The sequence below is a fragment of the Pagrus major genome, chromosome 17 (assembly GCF_040436345.1).
Source record: "Pagrus major chromosome 17, Pma_NU_1.0".
Classification (NCBI taxonomy): Eukaryota; Metazoa; Chordata; class Actinopteri; order Spariformes; family Sparidae; genus Pagrus; species Pagrus major.
Window position 1 is genome coordinate 21,657,622 of NC_133231.1, and position 21,378 is coordinate 21,678,999.

A 21,378-nucleotide genomic window follows, 5' to 3' on the forward strand; every position below is an offset into this window, starting at 1 on the left:
CAGAGGAGCAATGCAATACAACATCATCTGCTTTACAATTCTTGCTGCTTGTCAGTGCACCATCCTGCGCCGATACAAATCTGGCAGACAAAACGAACACACCCACAAAAGACAGTCATGTTTTAGAATAAAATGGTAATTTAGCAGCTACTTAGATCAAAGCACTCACCCACACACGCAGCACACATACTTAACAGAGTTGCCGTTAGGCAGCTGAGGCTCGGACATAAAGCAGCGCAGAAGATTCTTGAGACGAGGCCTGAATGGGTGATTCATCTAGGCCATGGCAGTCATTTGAGGCCCCAATCAAACAGTGGTAGGAACACTATATGCTTCTGTATAGAGTCATCCCAATCGAAATGGCCACTTGTCCTTTACGGAGCACTCTAAATCACACTTAATAACTCCACATTGTGTTCTCCATTACGCCAGTTTGGCAGTCAATACAGCCCGCTTTGTGGATAGTAACTCTGTTGACTCTCTCCCAAATAGAATTACAGAGCTAAAACACAACAGACTGACGGGCCCTAAACTGGATGAATTGATTCACTTAATTTTTGAGATTCTGTTACAGTTTTAAATCATATTATAAACCTATGCAGTAGTATTACTTGTGTTATTTATATCTTTTTTTTTCTATTATTGTATTTTAATCCTTGAGTCATGACACGTTTGTCTGTTGGTTTGTACACTATATTGTTTGTTTAATGTAATCTTATGCGATTTATTCCACATTTGTCAATGTGTTCAATATTTACCTCTGCTTCTTTGGCACAACTGCTCCGACATACCTGGCCTTTCCAATTAATCTCATATCCTACTCGTAGTAATGCATACGGATGGGATTAAGTGTAGAATATTATACAGGAGCACAGCGCTCCGTCTAGATGCCGCCTGGTGTTTTTTATAGTGTTGATAGTTCTAATGCAAACATTGCATTTTAGTGATTGTTAGTGATTTTTGTTAAGATGCACTGAAATACATTATTTTCTGAAGACAAGTACATGCTTGAAAGCCTGGTTCCCACCTAAATAACTCTTTTTATAAACACAGATGTCTGAAAGAGGCAAAATAGCTTTATTATTTCAAGACTGGAAACACTTGCTCTCCTCAAGAATTGAGTGAGAGAGAAAGGGGCAGCCCACCCTGAGCTATCAATACACATTTTAAACTCCACTTCGCTGATTTCCTCCCAGGTCATCCCTGCTCCTCGCCAGGTGTTATTGCTCACTTTCCGTCTCTGCACAGTATGCAATGTGTCAAAGTACCACTTCTCTTCAGCCAGAGTCTTTCCTCCCAGACAATCTGTTACTACAAATCGGAGGCTTTTAGGCAAAGCTCCAGGACCCTTAGCAAGAAAAGATTTTGTATGAGTGCTGTGTAAAAGCCACTGAACTTGTGTTTGGCCGATTGAAAGTGGCCGGTGATCCAGATTTCTTTGCTCCCCACCATCACATTCTGGACTTTGTTTTGGATAACATGAGGACGCTCCTCTGAGCATGTTGCCACCGAAGCACTTTGAAGTACACAAAAATGTCCTTTGGAGGGTCAGTTCCTCGAACAGGTCCAACTAAATATAGATGCCAACAATGCTGGCACTGTCCTGCCCTTGCCTGGTAACAGGGCCAGGGTTGCCAAGTCTGTAGAGAAGGGATGCTGTGTGATGAATAGGATTTAGCTGAAGCTCCGAGTGCGAAATCCTCCCCCCGTAGAAGAGCAGGATTTTCAGCAGCAAAGTCATGCTACAGGATTAGCCCATGCTCAGTTCTGTCAGCTCGCAGTACTTACTGCAATATTTTTAGTCAGATTGATGGAGAGAACCAGGGCTGTGAAGAGGAAGAAAGTAATACACTCATCCTCTCGGAGATGCTGGGCTGAAGTTTGTACTTGCTTTACTAGCCGCTGTTTATGCTCACTCTGCACTTTTGCAGGAGTTGATTTGTTGATCCATGCAAGTGTATTTTAAGCTTGAGCTTGTATATTTTTATTTCTTTACTGGTGCCTGTGTGTGTGACTCAAGTGGAGTTTGCATGTGCTCATTCACATGATCACGCCAGTCTCTGTAGTGCGCGAGAAACATGAGCTCACACAGGGGCGTGTCCTCGTTGTTTGTGTTCACATAAGGAAGGGCACTTTACAATCAAGAGACTATTTACAGTATTAGTCATCTGTCATCCATCTGTTGTCTTTGAGATGCATCGACTTCTTCATCAGTACTGAAAACACCACCGCCTATGAAGCCCTGCGGGGTTGACTGGCCATTCGCACTTTGTTGTATAAATTATGAACGACTAGAAAACTTAAAAATTCACCAACTTGTTTTTTATTGACCTCCATATGCCTCTCATCCTTTATGACCACTCATGCATCAGTCTAACCTGAGTACAGGTGATTGACCCAGCGCTGCAAACTCATCTGTGCAAAACACCAGATGGGCTCTCTGCTCAGTGTTATAGTTTCCCCGACCCAACTGGCAGTTTCGTGCTTCCATCTCTGCTTATATGCTGCCTTCAGTTCAGAGCTGAAATGTTTGATTTTTTATTGTTTTAATTAGTGTTGCTGCCTAATTAGAGTGTCTATTTCTTGACCATCCACAGAGCAACTTTATAATCACAAATTTTCCAAACTTGTGTAATCATTCAGTTTAATGCTGCTTTTCTTTGATTGTTGAATTATCAGGTTGTACAGCATACCTCCACAGATTTACTCATCGAAAACTCTTCTCATTGGAGCTCTTCCTTGCTCCATGCTGATTTTGGTGAAGTGCAATGCAAAGTGCAATGCTGCTACAAACATGAGCTTGCTGCTTTATTGATGAGGTTTTAGATAAAACTATGCAGTTACACACCAGCATCACACCATTTTTGTTTTCAGTCTTCAGTCTTTTTATTATTGTACTGCTATGTGTTTGAATCATCTCAAGGATGGACTTCATAGTTACCATACCAATCTGTATACTGCATCACATGTTAAAGATTGAACATGATTCTTTCACAATTGTGTCAGTGAGTTCAACTGACATCAGCTGCTCCTCAGAAATGTTTCCCAACCAGCAATACTTTTATCTATCAGTCAGACATCCCATATGTATGGTAAAATGTTGTTTATTGTTGTATAGTTGTGTTTGAATCACCTCAAGGATGGACTTTGCTGTTATCAACCAGTCCATATACCACAACAGCTGTTTGAAATGAAACATGATTCCTGGAAACGTAATTCTTTCACAGTTGCGTCAATGTCTTCAACTGATGTCAGCTGCTCCTCAGAAATGTTTCCAAGTGTGATATACTATATTTAATCTATCATTTAGACTTCCTACAGGTATGGTCAAAGTTTCAAGCAGAACCAGAGACTGCAGCCAGAGTTTTTTAACGAATGTTTGGAAGCAAATGAGATTCATTGATATTTTGAGCTTGTTAAATGATGCTCACAAATGATTTGACAGCCTGCAGCTGTATCTCATCTTTTGTGTGCAGTGAAGAAAAAGTGCATCCTCGAATCTGAAAAATTATCACAAATTCAAGTTTGTGAATGTGCAAAGTTTTGTGCACACATATAATGTGCACATGTGTAAGTTTTGTAGCTGTAGAAATATTTTATTTTATCTTAATTCACACATTTAGATAAAGTAAATGTATGTATTTTATCACATGCAAACAAAAGGTATTATACAACAGCAGGGTGTGAAAGAAAAAGAATATATATATATATATATATATATAACAGCCCTTATTTGCTTCCATAAAGATGTGCTGTCCTTGCTGTTTAGTGTTTGCTGTTAACTGGCATCATTGAAAATGCAGGTGCTACCCAGTGTCATAGCCCGTCTGCGCTCCGTATGCAAATCGCTCCGCACTGTAAAATGCATTTCTGATGTAGAATATGATTAGCCTTTTAAAAGAAAACAAGCCATAGACTGGAAACAAAGCTGTTTTAAGTTTACTTGTTTTTTACTTTTGTTCGAAACACCACAAGTGCAAACCTGTGAATAGAAAAGAATGTATATGAAACATTATATGATTCATGTAGATATTTTTACTTTCAGATTTGTTGATCTGATTGATTGATTGATTGATTGCAGAGTGACTGATTTTGACTGCATTTTCTTTGCAGGTTTCATACATAAATGTAATTTCAGAATCACTGCGAGTAGGCTGGTTTCTTCCTTTGTTGATTTTTATCTAAATAAATATATTCTCCCATGAGCCTGCTGTTCTGTTGTGTTTTTAGCTCATGAATTAACCTTTTCTTTGCATTGATCAAACTAAAGGTTAACTAAAAGTCACTGAGGATAAAGAAGAGAGATTGTCAGCAATCTATCTGGCCAGATATTCTTGGTATATCTGATGGTTTTTGATTATTTTTTTTTTGTACGATTTATGATTGCATTTGAGAATATGAAAAACTCATAATTGAATTTTACCAATATCTTGATTCAGTCAGGACTCAGGGAAAGGTCAATAACAAAGCTGACCTTTTGTAAACATAAAAATGTCAGATCAAATTCAAAAAATACACAATGCAGAGACCTCTCTCTATTATTATTAATTTATCACTGTTCGTCTGCTCAGAGGAGAGTGGAAAGTAACCACTTTGATGCTATTTTATACGAGAGTCAAACATTTATTTACGCTCCATCATATTTTATCTGACAGCTTTAGATACTTTGCAAATGAAGATTAAACACACCGAGGCTATAAAATATGGTTTTGTGTGGATTAAACTACCCAATGATATAGACATTGTAAAACTGGCTCCACTTTGAGCAGCTACAGCAATAGGATAACTAAAATCCAGTGATATACATAAAACTATAATACTTTTGATATTTAAAGTAAATTCTGTTGATATTTAAGTACTTGTGCTTTATTTTGAAAAAGCATATATTATACGTACTTGTATTACCTACAAGTATTTTACATAGTGCTAATAATAGCTTAAAGATGCAGTAAGTAAGAATTGGCCACCTGTTGAGTTCATACTCCAACACATGGGGGCAGCATATCACCAGAGTAGCTGCTAATGTCTTGTTCATCCAAAACCTGTAACTTAAACCTTGTAAAGCTGCTCCTGTATATTAGCAGCTCACACGACTGACAAATTCTCCTTTCACAAAACTGCAGTTGTCAATATGAGCAGATTTATTGTGATTTTCATCTTTGTTAGTACTTCTTCTGAGCTGAGCTGGCGGCCATGTTGGTGTTGGTAACCTGTGTTGTGCGAGACGATGAAGTTCACTGAGCGGTTTAACACAAAACCAGATGATATTTCACTTTCATTACGGCAAACTGAGAATTGATTGACTCGGAAAACTATCTTTTAAATTGACAAATGTGTGATTCATGCCACAATTCAAGCGGGATCAAAATGTGTCTTTCTCCATTAACTACCATACAAAGTTTTTCCTAAATAAGTTCCCATGGAGTCCACCGGGAGGGCCGTGACTTCAGCTCTCTTCAACATTTAAAAGATAATTTTCCAAGTCAGTCAAGTTGCAGTTTGTCATAATCAAAGTAAAATATCATCTAGTTTTGTGGTTAAGGTCACCAACACCAACATGGCCGCCAACTCGCCACAGAAAAGGTACTAAAAAAGATGAAACTAACAATAAATCTGCTCATATTGACAACTGCAGCTATGTGAAAGGAGAGTTTGTCTGTTCTGTGAGCTGCCTATATACAGGAGCAGCTCTACAAGGTTTAAGTTACAGCTTTTGGTAATGGATCAGTGAGTCGACGTTACTAACGCAACTGTTGGCTGTGTAGTCTTCATCACGTGTGATTCATGACACTCGTAAAATGATTCGTCTCTCTTCATCCACTACCATACAAAGTTTTTCTGAAATAAGGTCCCATGAGGGAAACCGGAGGGGTCATAAAGTTTTTATTTCCTCACATTTTAGTTCATTTTTCAAAATCTTACACATTGCACCTTTAATTAAAGCTTCTTGAGTGCTCCTTCCACTGCTGCGTTCACATCTACAGGACAGGAGTGCAGAAAAAGTGACATAGTTTCTGGAAAGTCAGCATTGATGCGGCAATTAGATGCCATCCCTGCTGATATATACCCCGGTGATTAGTGATGCAATAATATGAGCCAGGAGGCCAGGTATCATCTGTCTCGGCGCTACTTCATTAAAGGTGTGTGACCTCTAATGAAAACATGATTGCAATCAGTGATGGCATTTTTAATGTGTGGACGTGTCGCATTCTCTGAGGCACGAGCGGAAGCGGGAGCGCGCACTCTGTTAACCCTCCCCAACCACACACACACACACACACACACACACACTGCATCGTCTATCCAGCTTCAACTGCTGGAGGGGGCCACAGGCAGTGAAAGCACCGCCGTGGACGCGCTCCGTGTCCGAGCCGTTCCTCCGTGCGCGCTCCCGCCTCAGAGACAGGGCTCGTGGAGAGCCCGGAGAGCAGACGAGCGACAGCGGGGGAGAGAGAAAGATGGAGGTGAGGGTCGGGGAGAGACTCCTGTGCCTGGCCGTGCTGTCCAGCGTCTTCTTCGTGGACTCGGTCCTCGGGAAATACGTCAAAGGCATCGTCAACACCAAAGAGGTGAGCGCTGCCGGCTTCATTTCGCTCTTTTGATTAGTTGCGACAATGACACCGTCACAGACTGAGAGCAGCGGGGAAGGGGACTCGACTACGCAGGTGTCTCTGTGACTGTACCGCGGACAGACGGACACGCAGACGGAGAGCCGGTACCCAGAATCCAGCGTTAAGTTGCCTCGGATGTTCACACGCCGCCGTGTGAAGCGCACTCACCTCTGTGCCGCCGTGCAGTTGCGCGCCATCTGCGTGTGTGTCATCTGCGGCGTATATTTCACCCTCATTATAGTCTTTGGCATCATTGTAGCCCCACTGAGCGGCATCCCACCGGTCCACCGCAAACAACCCAGCACCCCAGTTGCGGTCTCACATCACGCATTTTTTAAACGTGCGTGGTGTTTTTTGCCACGCTTTAATGTAAATGAGATGCGTGTTTATGATGAGGAGCCGTTACAGGTGTGCGTCATATGGCTTCTGTTCTGGGGCGCAGCGCTGGATGTGTGGCGGTCCTCCGAGAGGACAGACACACCAGCATCCGACATCACCTCCGAGTTGAAAATGTTAAAACTGTGCAGCTGGGCAGATACACGGAGCTCTCGTGCTTCAGGAGGCTACCACCTGCTGTTCCTCACACCCCCCCTGCTGATATTCTCTCGAGTTCGTGGATCAAGTTTGTATAGTGCCGAAGCTACCATTTTTTCTTGTGAGTTCAACAAGACAGGCCACTGTGCAGACAAAGTAGGCTGCATAACAATACCGACAAATGAGCCTGATTCATCCTCGTTTAGGACATTGAGGTAATTCTGGTGGGATTTCTGCAAAAACACAAGCAGCAGAGGTCTTATTTGTCTCTGTGAAGCAACAGGGGACACAGCTGACCTCTCAGTCTGTGAGGTCAGCTGTGCCCAGAGATTCAAACCCTGGGTTAAAAAGAAAATTAATTCAAAGTGCTATGTCGCAGGCAAATGGGCTTGTGAAGAAGCCTCTTGGATGAGAGCTGAAACGTCTTCAAGAAACTGAAACAAGTCCAGTTGCCTACGATATAGCACTTAGGATTGCCACGACCTGGATGACTGCGAATCTTCATCAGAGAAAATGAATGTTTAACAAACATGAAAAAATAAATAAGAAACATATGACTCTTAAACTATTTCCCAGAGCCAAAGCTGATGTGTATAGATTTCTTTGTTTGCCTGACAAGTCAGTCGAAAATCATGTGAATCATAGAAAAGCAGCAAATTTTCACATTTGAGAAGCTAAAACCAGCAAATGTTTGGCATATAGGTGAAATCCTGCTGCCCCATGGGACCTTTTTTTTAGGAAAAAAGTTGGTGCAGTAGTCAATGACATGTGCCATGAATTGCACATGTGATGTTTGTCAGTTTAAAAGATATTTTTTTAAGTCAGGAAAGTCAAGCAAAATACCATTTAGTTTTGTGTAAAACTGCTAAATTGTCTCGCTCAATATACGCTGTTACAATCCCCCCCAGATAGACTTCAACCCAAAAGAGGTCTAACATAATCAACGAGTTCAGCTGCAGGTAAAATAATGTTTAATGTTCATTAAACGAACCATAAACCAACTAGAAATAACTCAAATATTCAAAACGATAAACTGATGGATCGGCCAGAATGCACCAAAGAAGGGCAGCCATCTGTCGGAGCGGTGGCTACCCCTCTACCCTAACACATTACCAACAAACTAAACTGAACTAAAACAAAGCTGCAAAAATAGCTCTACTGAACCCATCGAATAGCCCCAAAAGAAAACAAAAGCTCAACCACTGTTAGGCCAGAAGCTGGAAGAGAGAGAGAGAGAGAGCCTAGTTCCTATCTCTTATTGGTTTAGTGTCGATGAGCCCGGAGTAGTTACACCTGAGAGAAAGAAGGACAAGACATCATTCAACATTCATTCATCATAACCAACAGGGAGGGAGGGAGGGAGGGAGGGAGGGGGAGAGCATATTACAGCGTCACCAACACTGACGTGGCCGTCTCCTTGGCACAGAGGAAGTTTGAAAAATAGGTGAAAATCACAACAAGTCTGCCACACTGACAGCTGCGATTATGTGAGCCAGTGAGTCAGGAACGGCTCTACAAGGTTTTTGGTTATGGGCGTGACAAAATGACGTCACTGTACTGTTGGGTGTGTCGTCTTTCTAGTCTAACACTTGATTTATGACAAACTGACATCCTCGAGTTGCCTCTCTATTGTTGCTCCATAACTGAATTATAAACTTGTTATTATTGAGTTGTAAAGGAGACATATGCTAATTTTCAGGTTCATTAATACTAGAATAGATTTACACACTTATTGCTCAAAAAATGCATCAGTTTTCTCATACTGTCCTGTGCTGCAGCTCTGTGTTCCCCCTCGGTCTGTTTTAGCTCCTGTTTCTTTAAGGCCCCTCCTTCTGAATACCCAGTCTGCTCTGATTGGTCAGCTCACACACGCCTGAGCCAACAGAGGAGTCTCTCACCGTGTCTCTGGTTGGCTCTGTCACGTTTTTGGCTTCCAGTTAGCTTCACTTCCACTGTGAATATAGATATAAATTATGCAAATGTGTGACATGGTGACGCAGTGTGATGTTAAGATGTCACCGGAATTAAAGGCGAGACTACAGACGAGACGTTTCAGGCACTTCAGGAGCAGTGTTTTCTGTGGGAGAGAGGAGCTCCCATTGGTGCAGACTTTTTACCTTTCAAGACCTTTTGCATGAACAAGAACATGTAAAGGAAAGGACAAAGCCGAAAAAGCATAATAGGTCTCCTGTAAAATCTCTATCATGAGCGTCCTCAGGTGTTGATACCTTCTGCTCTGTGACCAGCATGATTGATGAGGAGGTGATTATGTTGTTGCACGCTTCGGCTCAGGTCGCACTGTGATGGTTGTTAAATGTTGTTGTAAAAAAAAAAAAAGGAGGGTGGCATGTTTAGAAATCTCCCTCCATTGAAACACAGTGGAAACATTTTGCGCCAACATGCGCACTCAGGTGTTTGGTGCACCACAGATTTTCTTGTGTTGCCAAAATGCAACTTGACAGCAAAAACAATGAAAACAATGAAACTCTCAGCCACTGAGCACCACTATATCACCTTACTTGTAGATCACCTTACTGGTCTTCCCACCCCAGAAAACGGAAACCAGAATCTATCAGACACCAGGCAGTTTGAGCCAACAAGCTTTAATTCCCGCTCCTGCTCACTGACTTGTTGTGCTCACATTCCCCGAATTGTGACGACAGTAAATCTAAAAAAATGCGTCAAGAACTGAGAGATTGAAGTCACCGGTTTGAATCCCCAGGATGACGACGGGGGATCTGAATGGATAAATTGAACAGGAGTCACTCAACCATCCATCACGGCTGTTCGGATGCCCTTGAAGGCAGCGCTGAATCTGCACCTGCTCCAGTGGAGCTGCTCAGTGGTCGGCAATAGGTTGCACTGGGCAACTTCCAAGTGTGTGTGTGTGTGTGTGTGTGTGTGAGTCTCCTGCTCTTGAGTAGGAGTGTATCAATTTATCTTTACCTCTGCAGCAAATGAGAATATAGCTTTAGTCAACCTGTCTTGTTATATAAGGATGCAAATAATAGGTTTTACATAATAGGTTAATCGTGCACTTAAACTGTATCATAGGCTGCAGCTAACAATTATTTTCATTGTTTATTTTCTTGGTTATTGTTTTAGTTTGTATGTCTTCAAACTTGGGCTGCAACAAAGGATTACTTTCAGACATGGCAAAAATACACAGTCTTTAATTTAGTAGAACGTAAAAGTAATCCAATTACAGGCTCTGACATGCACTCAAAGTATAAAAGTAAAAAGTATAACTCTGAAGGACATTTCTACCAGCCAGTTATGCGCAAAGCTAACTGAACCTCCCGTCATATTAACATAATTCAAAGACTTTTAAACTTAAAGGTAGAATCAGTGGGATTTGTCCGAGCTGTTCGTAAATGCACCAGAAAGATAGTTGATTGTTCATTCTTCATTCCCAGGATGTCAAATACTGACATTTTGGATGGTAAAGCCTCCCGAGCAGCAAAGAATTGAGAAAATAAGAAAATCCAGGCAGATGGCTGCAGGGTATCTGCATATACAAGACACTAACACGTCTTTTCTCCCCATTCGAGTCTCCCTCTCTGTCTTTTTTCTGTCTTGTTACATCTTTTAAGTCGTTTCTTCTTTGTACGTCTGCTGTACGTGATATGCGTTGGTAGGTTTAACTCAGTCTTGTGATGTTGGGAAGGCGGCGTGTAATGACACAAAATAGAAATGATTCCCGTCAAATGCATCGAAACTAAAGTAACAAGTCTGTTTTGAAAATGTAAGGAGCAGTAAGTTCAGATATTTGTGTTAAAATGAAGGGAGTAAAGGTCAAAAGTTGTCAGAAAAATTAATACTCAAGTACAGATACCTGAGAAATCTACTTAAGTATCACCTCTGATTATTTTTGTTTCATCAAAGATATTTGGCTCATTATCATAAAAGGCTAAAAAAAAAAACAGTTAATATGTACATTTGAGAGGCTGATGCTGGTGGATTTTGGCTAATTTTCCTTGAAAGATTACTTAAACCACTGCCAAAATAGTTAAAGATGGATTGTCTATTGATGGATTAATTGATGAATGGAGTCATTGTTGTATTTTTACTGTATTTTTGGAAAGAAAATGCTTATTTCTTGCCTTCATTTTTCTTGAACCTTGCAGTTGCTTTTCTTACCTTGCTCTTGTGCTTTTGAGCCGCTCAAGGATCATTTGACAACCTAAGCAAAACAACAGAGCTCACAGAATGACATCAGGCAACACCTGACTTGACATATTGATATTTTGTGTCAGCGTGTCTGTTTGTGTGTGTGCGTGTGTGTGTGTGTGTGTGTGCTTGGTGTGTACTGTTAACACTTCATCACTCGTGCTCGTGCCTTTCTACCCCAAGGTTGTCCCCCAACTCTAATGCACATCCTCTCTCACGCAGATTTACACACACACACACACACACACACACACACACACACACACACACTCCCCTTCAATCCCATGATGCTGTAGCTTTCGGTGTCTGCAGAGGTGAAGGCAGTGTTAGTGCAGAGCTGTAAATTGACAAACGTAATTTACCACACTGGGAGGGATGAACTGCTGAAACCTGTGGTGAGGCTGGAGCCAAACAGAGAAACACAAGCAAAGTTATCCAAAGGCATCAGTGCTTCAGACTGGTCAACAGCTTTATTCGGGCTGGTCGATGTGTACAATTGGCTTTAGTGGCTCGTGTGGAGTCACTGATAAAATGTCCCTCGGTAGCAGCTTTAAGGTCAGGGGAAGGTCGGCGTATTGAATCCAGCTCTGGGAAACAAAAATATAACGTCGCAGCTGACAGCACAGGACCCCTGAGCAAGGCAGTAAATCTACACTGTGCTTCAGCCTGGCTCCCCTGTGTCAGTGTCTATAAAGCTGTGCTAGTTTGCCACAGACTGATGTTAAATTTCTACAAAAGCAAAGTCCTTGTCTGACCTCAGGATGGCCTGAGCTGTTGCTCAGTAACATACATTCATACGTTTGCTGGTTTGCTTTAACAGTTGTTAAACCTCAGTTTCCAATTAAGGCTGTAACTAATGATTATTATTATTATTGATTAATCTGCGGATTATTTTCATGATTAATCTTTTAGTCTATAAAATTAAAAAAAAATGTAATAAAGACTCAATTTCCCATAGCTCAAAGTGACATCTTCAAATTGCTTCTTTTGTTCAACCAGCAGTCCAAAACCCAAAAATGGTTCACCTACTGTCATAAATGACAAAGAAAAGCTGCAAATTCTCAAATTTAAAGGGGCGACATGTAAGATTGTCAGTTGAAAACATTCAAAAACTAAATTTGTAAACAGAACGTAAATAAATAGCAGTTAGGACAATACGATGTCGATGTATTGTGTTGCAGAGATGCTAATGAAGTTGGCATGCTAACGAACTAGCCCCTGTCCTACCTGGTCCAAAGCTCCTGTGCTAGCAATGTAAACACTAACTCCCCAGTCGGTCTCCAAGCTCTTTTTGCTGGAACAGTGACTGACACGATTAATCCATTATGAAAAATAGTTGGCAACTAAATCGATTTATCAAAATATGTAATTGCAACTTTCTGACCAATATTGTGATTGCAGTTTAAATTGTAGTTATTTTGTATAAATCAAACCAGGTGCCTGTACTTGTGGACATAGAATTAAATAAGGTCCAGGGATGCACGATAAAATTCAGACTGATAAATTATCCAGCCAATTATCTGGCCAATAAATAGTGTTGATAATATGATGCCAGATTGCTTTCATTGACTGAGGAAGTGCAGCATTTTCACACTTGGTTTGTGATCTTCCAATAAACTTAGAGAAGAAGAAATGCAGCAGTTGTGTTGTGTTGTGTTGTGTTGTGTTGTGTAGAGCCACACAGTGTAGACCAAACACGATTCCAATTTCCAATACATGTTCTGCAAGTATTAAGAGAGGACGGAAAGTCTACGAGTTTTAGTACAACAAATCTTAGTAGAGCTGTGGAATATTAAATCATCCATCTTCACTCAATTCATCGTAACTTTTCCTGACCTCAGGTGTGCAGGTTATGAACTTCCTTTAAAAATACAAAATGTGAAATTTATGGTTATCTGATTGGTATCGGCCATGACAAGCAGGTTATTGTCAGTTATATATTGTGAATCCCTAATAAGGTCCCTTGTTTGTGCCAAGTATAATCCTGATTTGCTGTTGTTTCAGCATGAATAGAGTCACATCAACAAATTATTATTAATGCAGTTGCTAAATGTTTAGGTTGTCCCAGACTTAAAGTGAAATTCTAAGGTAAACTTGAATAGTGATCTATAGAGAACATAAGCCCGTGTAGTCTCCCACATGCTGTCCAAGTGTGAAAGACATCAGCATGCAGAGAGTTTATTTTACCAAGATGAGAGTTTCCTTTCTGTTGTTCAGCCAACTCAAGAATTGACATCTGCTTAGTGAAATAAGTTAAAGAAGTGCATTCGCCCGCTTCAACTTAGTTTCTGAAGCTTGTTAAGAAACTTTTGGGTATATAATTTATACTCAAAATTGGAGCTCTTTTAAATTGCGCTGTTGATATTAAAAATAATCAATCATTCAGCCCTAGTTTTCTGCATTTTCTTGGGAATTGATGACATAGAGAACCAGAACTGAACTGTTACTTAGTAAAAAAATGTGGCTGTAGACAGGTTAAAATGTCTTTGGTCTGTGGTTTCTAATGAAAATTTGTGGATTAGACCAGAGAGGTCTTTAAACTTCTGTCTTTTGAAAATTAATGAAAATGAACAGATGCCCTTGAAAGTTCTTTTTCTAATTTAAAAATCTAGAGCCCATAATTCATCAGCGTGCCCCAGCTCACTGGGCCCTTCTCCATCCTAAAATCAACATCTGACGTCCTGAGGTAAAACACAGTGATGGATGTTGGCGTTGATACAGCTGCCGTTTTAAAAAATGAAAGATTTCACCAGGATCTCTGGACTTAATAGGAGCATGAAGTATCGAGGCCTTGTAAGAGATGTCTTATTTTAATTAATGTCATGTCTTATCTTAAAATATGCCTGTTCTAAATTCTTAAATTTCAGCAAACAAGACTTTGAAAAAGTCGCTGTAAAATCCTTCAAGTTGACATTGAAGTTTCTGGGAACCCTGCATGCATAGAACTTCCAGCTCAATCAGTTTCCCTGCATCTCTTTTTAATGAGGACATTGTGATTAGATACAGGCAGCGTGTGTGTGCATGTGAGGGAGTGTTTTCATGTGTCCGTATGTTAGCTTCAGTGTTTGTGTTTGTGTGTGTTCACATGTCTGCAAAGTCTGTGTGTACCTGTGCGAAACACCCCAAGAAAGAAAGAGAGAGAGGGGGACAGAGTTTGAGTGTATGTGTGTGTTGCTGCGTGAGTGTGTTTATGTGTCGCGGCGTTGTGTAACCCCGACTAATGAATCATTGAGAAGCCCAGCGGTCCAGGGGTGACTTGACTAGCTGATTGGTAATTAATTGTTAATGAGGCTTAGCAAGCAAACAGGGATCTGAGGAGAAAGAGAAAAAGACAGAAAAGCTTCAGAGATGAAAGGACCGAAACTGTGCAGAAGAAACAAAGAAAGAGACACGGAGAGAATGAGACGGAGAGATGCTGAATTGACCGGATACCGCAACAAGGCATAGAAGTTGATTAATGGGGTGTGCGCACACACACATACACGCACATTCGCAAGCACGCACACACTCCTGGCTAGGAGGCTGAGTGATTCTGCATCACAATGCAGTGGCCATGGGGAAATAAGAAGACTAAAAGGGGATTAAGGTAGACACCTCATCCACTGTTGCTGTTCTCCAGGGCTCAGTCTCTTTTCCACCCTCCACTGACACCTGACACACACACACACACACACACACACACACACACACACACACACACACACACACACACACACACACACACACAAAGCTGCAGAGGGCTAACCAGCGGTCCACTTGGTTTAGTTGTTGACGTTGGTGGAAAAGCTTGAACCTAAAGGTGAATTGTGCTAACAGCTATGTGAGCGCCATGCTGGCTTGTTGATGCCGTCTTGGCCTTGTTAGACTCAGTTATCTCTGGAAGTGTGTTCACAGGTGTCTCGCAGCACATCATGTCCGTTTAGCCCACTGATGTGTCATAGTCTGCCACGGCAACACGTGTCATCGGGTCCTCCAGCGAGAATTTCTGGAAGAAGAGCGCTTGTTTCCTATCTGTTCATTATCATGTTAACATTTAAACCCAGCAGGACTTGTTCAAGTAGGCTAACTGCATATTAGAAACACTACATTGTATCATGTCATCCATTCAAAATAATACACACACACACACACACAAATACCATCATATACTATATACCCCGATGGAATGTCAGGAAGGTCAGAGGGAGCTGCGTAAAATCTGATAATTTGCCTCAAGTGATGTCATTTGAGTTGGTGTTCATGGGAGCTGGAGACTAAAAATTAAAATGAAGAAAAACTAAAACAATCTGGACGTATGGAGTTAGAAAGAAGTGAGGTTACCAGACCTCTGTAGCTCACCCCTCATCTCTGCTTGAGGCTAACGGTGCGATGTTACATTGGCTGCGACTAGCATGACCGATATCTCAGACCAAGCTGTTGGCGGTCAAGTTGCATTGTGGGGAATGTAGCCGCCAGGCTTGGACAAGGAATAAGAATGGGAAGAAGACAATCAATTTTAATCGTTCTTTTTAGCTGTCCGTCATGAGTCAATGTGCAGAGACTTGTGTTTTATTCTGTAGGGCTGCAACTTACGATTATTTTCCTTATCGATTAGTCTGGCCATTATTTTCTTGATTCTTTTCTTGGTTTGCCTGACTAACACTCTAAAATAGTTCTGTCATGGAAAATACCAAATCCTAAAAATTTCAGTAGAGGCTGGATTTGGAGAGTATTTGGTATTTTTGCTTCAAAAATGATAACATTGTCGACTGTTTAATCAACTTATTGTTTCTTCTCTTGCTAATGCTACAGAGCTGCAACTGTTTTTTTAGTATCAATAAATCCCTCAGTTATTTATTCAATAAATTAATTATCATCTATAAAATGTCTATAAAATATTTTTTATAAACAAAAAAGAATAGTGAAAAATGCCCATCACAATTCTCTGGCGCGCTTGTCTTCAAAAGGCTTGTTTTGTTCGTCCAACAGAAAAAAACCCACAAACATTCACTGTACAACCGACAAACATTTACCATGTTTACATGAAAAATGACTGAAATTATTGTATTAATTATTAACATTTTTGACAATCAATAGGCCTGGGGGATATGAAAATCTGTATACAGATAAATCAACAGGTTTACCTGTGAGGATAAATGAAACAACGTTTTTACTTTACATCAGGCAATATATGGTCAAAAATACTTGGTCTGTTTTGGTGTTGCTTTCACTGACTATTTGCCTCCCAATTATTTTCTCAATGAATTGACTCGCTGACAAGTGTGTAGATTGTCACATTTTCCATGAACATGAACACTGAACACTGAAATACTCAGTTCTGTTTGAAATCCTCACGTTAGAGAAGCTGAAAGTAATGAATGTACAGCTTTTTAGCTTGAAAATGAACCAAATGACTAATCAATGGTCAAAATAGTTGCCAATTGTTTTTCTGCCGATCAACTAATTGGTGAGCTAACATCAAGGCAACACGTGAGAGTTTTCCACTCATCATTTCAGCTCTAGTGTAGATCCATTCACGGGAAGCTGTGTCTGATATTTCAGACGTTACTGTGCTTCGAAGAACAGTTTTTGGGGAAGACCCTCTTCTGTTTCAACATGACAAAGCCCCCCATGCACACAGCCAGCTCCATAAAGAAATGGTTCTCTGAGTTGATTGAATACTCCACTGGCCTGCACGGAGCTCTGACCTCAACTCCACCAAACACCTCTGGGATGAACTTATCACCCAACATCTGTGCCTGACCTCAGTGATGCACTTGTGGCAGAAAGGAAGAAAATCCCTGCCGCCTGGTTTGAAGTCTTGTGGAAAGCCTTCCTGGAGACTGGAGGCTGTTATAGCAGCATATTAATGTTCACGGGTTGGAAATGAAATTTTCCACCATCTCATTTACAGTTCTTCTTCTGATATTAGCTAGTGCTGTTTAATCACAGTCCTGTGTGACTAGTAGAGCTGTGACAATTACACAATTAGTCGATGAAAGAAAAATTATGTGCCAACCGTTTTGATAATAGACATTTCAGATCATTTCAGTCCTTTTTTAAGCAAAAAATGTCAAACATTTGCTGGTTCCAGCCTCTTAAATGAAGGAATTTGCTGCTTTTCTTTGTCATTTGTGATAGTGAATAAAGAGTCATTGGGTTTTCGACTGTTTCTTGGACAAAAGAAGCAATTTAAAGATGTCACTTTGGGCTCTGAGAAATTGTGATGAGCATTTTTCACAATTTGTTGGCATTTCATTGATCAAACGATTATTTGATCATTCAAATACTTGATTTGAATGCGATATTTAAAAATGAAACATGTATATTGCTTTAAACGTACACATATCATAATATCTTGCATATAATTTAGTGCCTCAGATAATTTCTGTTTCTCTCTGTTCTTGCTTTGTCATAGTAGGTGGCAGTAATGGACCTTAACGCTGGTTGCCACCCACCATAAAACAGAAAAACTCATCAAATGTAATCGTTTTTATGTGCAGATTTGAACAGTTACGGTTATAGACGCTCTCTCCCTTCACTTATTATTGAAGGTTATTAATGTTGTTATTAATTTGTCAAAAAAGAGACAATAAACAAACTGATGATATCGCATAAAATCATTATGGTGAACGTCTTTATGCCACGGAAATCTAATATCGTGATAGCCCCAGTACTAAATATTACCATGTTTGTTGTTTATGTTTATTATGATGATGTTCGGTGTTTTCTTTGTTGTTTTCTGACAACGCTGTGCTGCGATTCTCTTGGGGGATTGGTTTTGGAGGGAGGCCTGAAGGGAAACTTCAGAATCTAGCTAACTCTTGCGGCCCTCTTCAACTTTATCAACCCTAGTCCATGTTTCGACAATTTTGTATTGGTGCAATGTTTGTGTGTCCACATACTTTTGGCCATTTACATGGATTTCCTCTTTCATGTTGGCTCACTTCTGACAGTTTGCTTGCTAAGTAGTATAAGACCGTGGGCTTTTGGCAGACGTGTTGGTTGAACTTCCGGTTAGATGTTACTGGTTGTCAACTGAAAATTGTGACATGAACAAACTTGGTTCAGTAAAGAGATTCATAATGTTAATAATTAATCCAATTTGTTTTGAAGTCCAGCCCTACTGATTAATTTCCTTTCTGTTTCATTAATCAGCTGTTACCTCTTTACTGAACGCGCAGAAAGTTTGTCCAGAAACTAGTCTGGTGAACGCTCTGGGCTCACAATCAGCAGCCACATGTGTCCTATTTGGTGTGTGTGGAGCTCTAATAATTGGCTCATATATCAGGAAGGAAGTCTGACTAATTATCTGCTTTGAACACCATTGTTCACTCGGAGCTGTATACTGCTGCTGGGATTGTGAGTTGGTTATTTGAAGGCCGAACGTATGAGACCGGGACAAGAGTGTGTGTTTGAATGAGCGACTTGGCCTTTTGATGTTTCTATGGCAGCTGCAAACTAAGGCATGCTCTGGTTTCTATGACAATAATGGGGGCTGCGGAAAGGGGGGAGGGGTGAGTGTGGATATGCATGTGTTTGTTTCAAGAGTGTGAAACAGATGCTCATGGGTAATTCTGTTTGTGCGAGTCCAACAACAAGGGGGTCTTTTACAGTCCTAGCCGGTAAGTTAAATGATACCCCCCATCATCCAAAGCAGACCACCCCTTTCTCCTCTCTCCAGGGATTCATCTCTGGGTCAGCGCTTCCCTCCGCTGCCCCGGTTGTCATGGTCACCCGGGACGACACGCACGGAGGCGGGAGTGAGTCTCGAGCTTCAGTGACTTTTGGAGTTTGCCATGAATTATAACCCAGAGGCTCCGGGGGATGAAGCTGGCTGGCAGCGTCTGAAATATGGCTGCGGTTTTGTTTGCTGTGATATATGGAGGCAGCGCTGCTAGCCACGCTACACTGCTCTGGTTGCATTTTATTTCTCAGCACAGAAATTACTGTGCTTGTTTATGTAGGGAGAACGTGGGCCAGAGGTAATTACAATATAATGGCGCACGGGGAGTTTTGCTGGTTGGGTGGAGATCAAAAGTTCATAACAAACCAACCTTAAGGCCCGTTTTAATAAGAAAAAGAAGGATTGTGCACGAGTGCTTGAAGAGGCTGAAATGTGCAACAGATTTGTGTGTGTGGATGCAGTTGTGGTCACGTTTTCGATCCGCTTGTTTTAACATTTGAAAAGTACAATTGATTTTTAAGGGAAATAAACATTACCTGATGTAATAGAACTTGGAAATACATCAAAATATATCATATCCTGTTAGGAGAGAATATATCGTTTGTGATTTCCTTATTTCTACACTTTGTGATTTCCTGGTCTCAAGAAGCTACATTGCAGTGGAATAAGTTACTGTCCAACCAACCGTTCTGTGTGAAATGATAAATGAATGCTTGTTTTATCATCATTTACAGATAAAGTATAGCACGCCAGTTAGGACTGAGAAAACACAAGAAGTCATACATCATTATTACAGTCATAAGTAGGGCTGAATATTGAAGCTCAACACATCCTCGTACTTAAACGACTGAATAGGTTGATTGGAAAAGTGACCCTTAAAACAATATGGTTAGTTTTAGGCAAAACTTGTTTAGGTCAAGGAAAACATCATGGTTTAGCTTAAAATATGTTATGTCTGCAATTTACGTAAGTTATGTAATATGTGTTTCTGAGTTTGCGGCGGTGTGTAACCCTAACCCTCAGTCGTCAGGCAGCAGTTGCTCATTAGCTCACCACTGACTGCAACCTCTGACTGTCTCACCCAGGAGAGAAAACAGTCTCCAGGCACCACAGACATACATCCCTGTGCCAAGTTTAAAGGTCCTTTTTGGAGGACGCTTTGGGATTGTAGGTCGGATCGGTCGCCATTCTTAAGTGTCACTATTTGAGTAGAAAGTTGGGGAAACCAAGTGTTTGATGAGTTGGGAATGAATCTCAACTTTCAATCAATCAACAATCAACTTTCTCACAAATAGCACCTCTCTGTCTCTGCACCACATGTCCGTAACATAGCTGTGTTCAGCTTCCGAAGCTTGACACAAAGATGGATTAGTAAGAAAATTATAAACGGGATATGGAGACGTAATGTTAGGGCGCTGAGCAGCAACAAACTTCTTTTCATTTCCTCTCCCACATGTCACAAACAACAACAACTCCTGCCCCACGGCAACTCTGAGGGGGCAAACTACTTTATTGTGCTCTCTGCTGAGGGACGTTTTAAATCACAGTGTTACATTGGTCAGGGCTCAGTAGACGATAGCTGTCAGCCACCGGCGATGGACTATGGCATTGTTCATTGGCCCAACCCCAGTGCTTGTTTGACCCAACCATCCATCTCATCCTCCTCCCTGGGCGGACTTGTTGCTGTTCATCCTCCATACAAACATAAATATGGGTCATAATAAGCTGCTTTCACAGTCACCCGATATGGCCGACTTTCTGATGAGAATGGCCTGACTTTTAGAGCACTGACCAAACACTGCCTGTAGCTTGTACGCTTGTTCATTTATCATCAATTTTCTAAACCAAATCTTAAAAGGAGGGCAAGTGTTAATTTGCATTTTATTTTCTTGATTAATTGTTTTTTGTTTTGGTCTGTTAAATGTCAGAAAATAGAGAAAAGTGCCCATCACGGTTTCCTAAAGCCCTCTGGGAAGTCTTCAAATTTCTTTCCAATCCAAGCAGCAGTTTAAAACACAAATATGTAAAGTTACTCAGACAAAAAAGTTGCAGATTATCGCATTCGAAGGCAGGAACCAGAGAATGGCTGAATGTTTTAATCAATTATCAGAATAGTTTGAAGATTATTGTTTCGTGGTTTATTGATTGATTGTTTAAGCTCTACTGTAAAGGCTTATTGATCATATTCTTGGTCTTGTTTAGTGTAATCCGATATTTCCTCATCTACAGTTGAAAGATAAAGTACTGAGCCCATGTGCAAACTTACTTAGTAAAAAGTATTGATTAATTCATTCATATATTAATATACCTCAATACTTGTTGAGTACTGACATAATTGTATCAGCAGTATCAAAAAAATTTCATTTATTTACTTAATTAAAATCAGAAAATGATTAA

General features: G+C 40.7%; 1 protein-coding gene across 1 annotated transcript in view; it reads left to right on the forward strand.

The window, feature by feature from the left end:
• The first annotated feature begins 6,458 nt into the window (after positions 1–6,458).
• Positions 6,459–21,378, forward strand: part of tmem145 (transmembrane protein 145) — a 46,933-nt gene continuing 32,013 nt past the window's right edge. The window contains exon 1 of the mRNA XM_073486003.1: positions 6,459–6,569. Coding sequence (XP_073342104.1) covers positions 6,459–6,569 — 111 coding nt within the window. The remainder of the gene's footprint in view (positions 6,570–21,378) is intronic.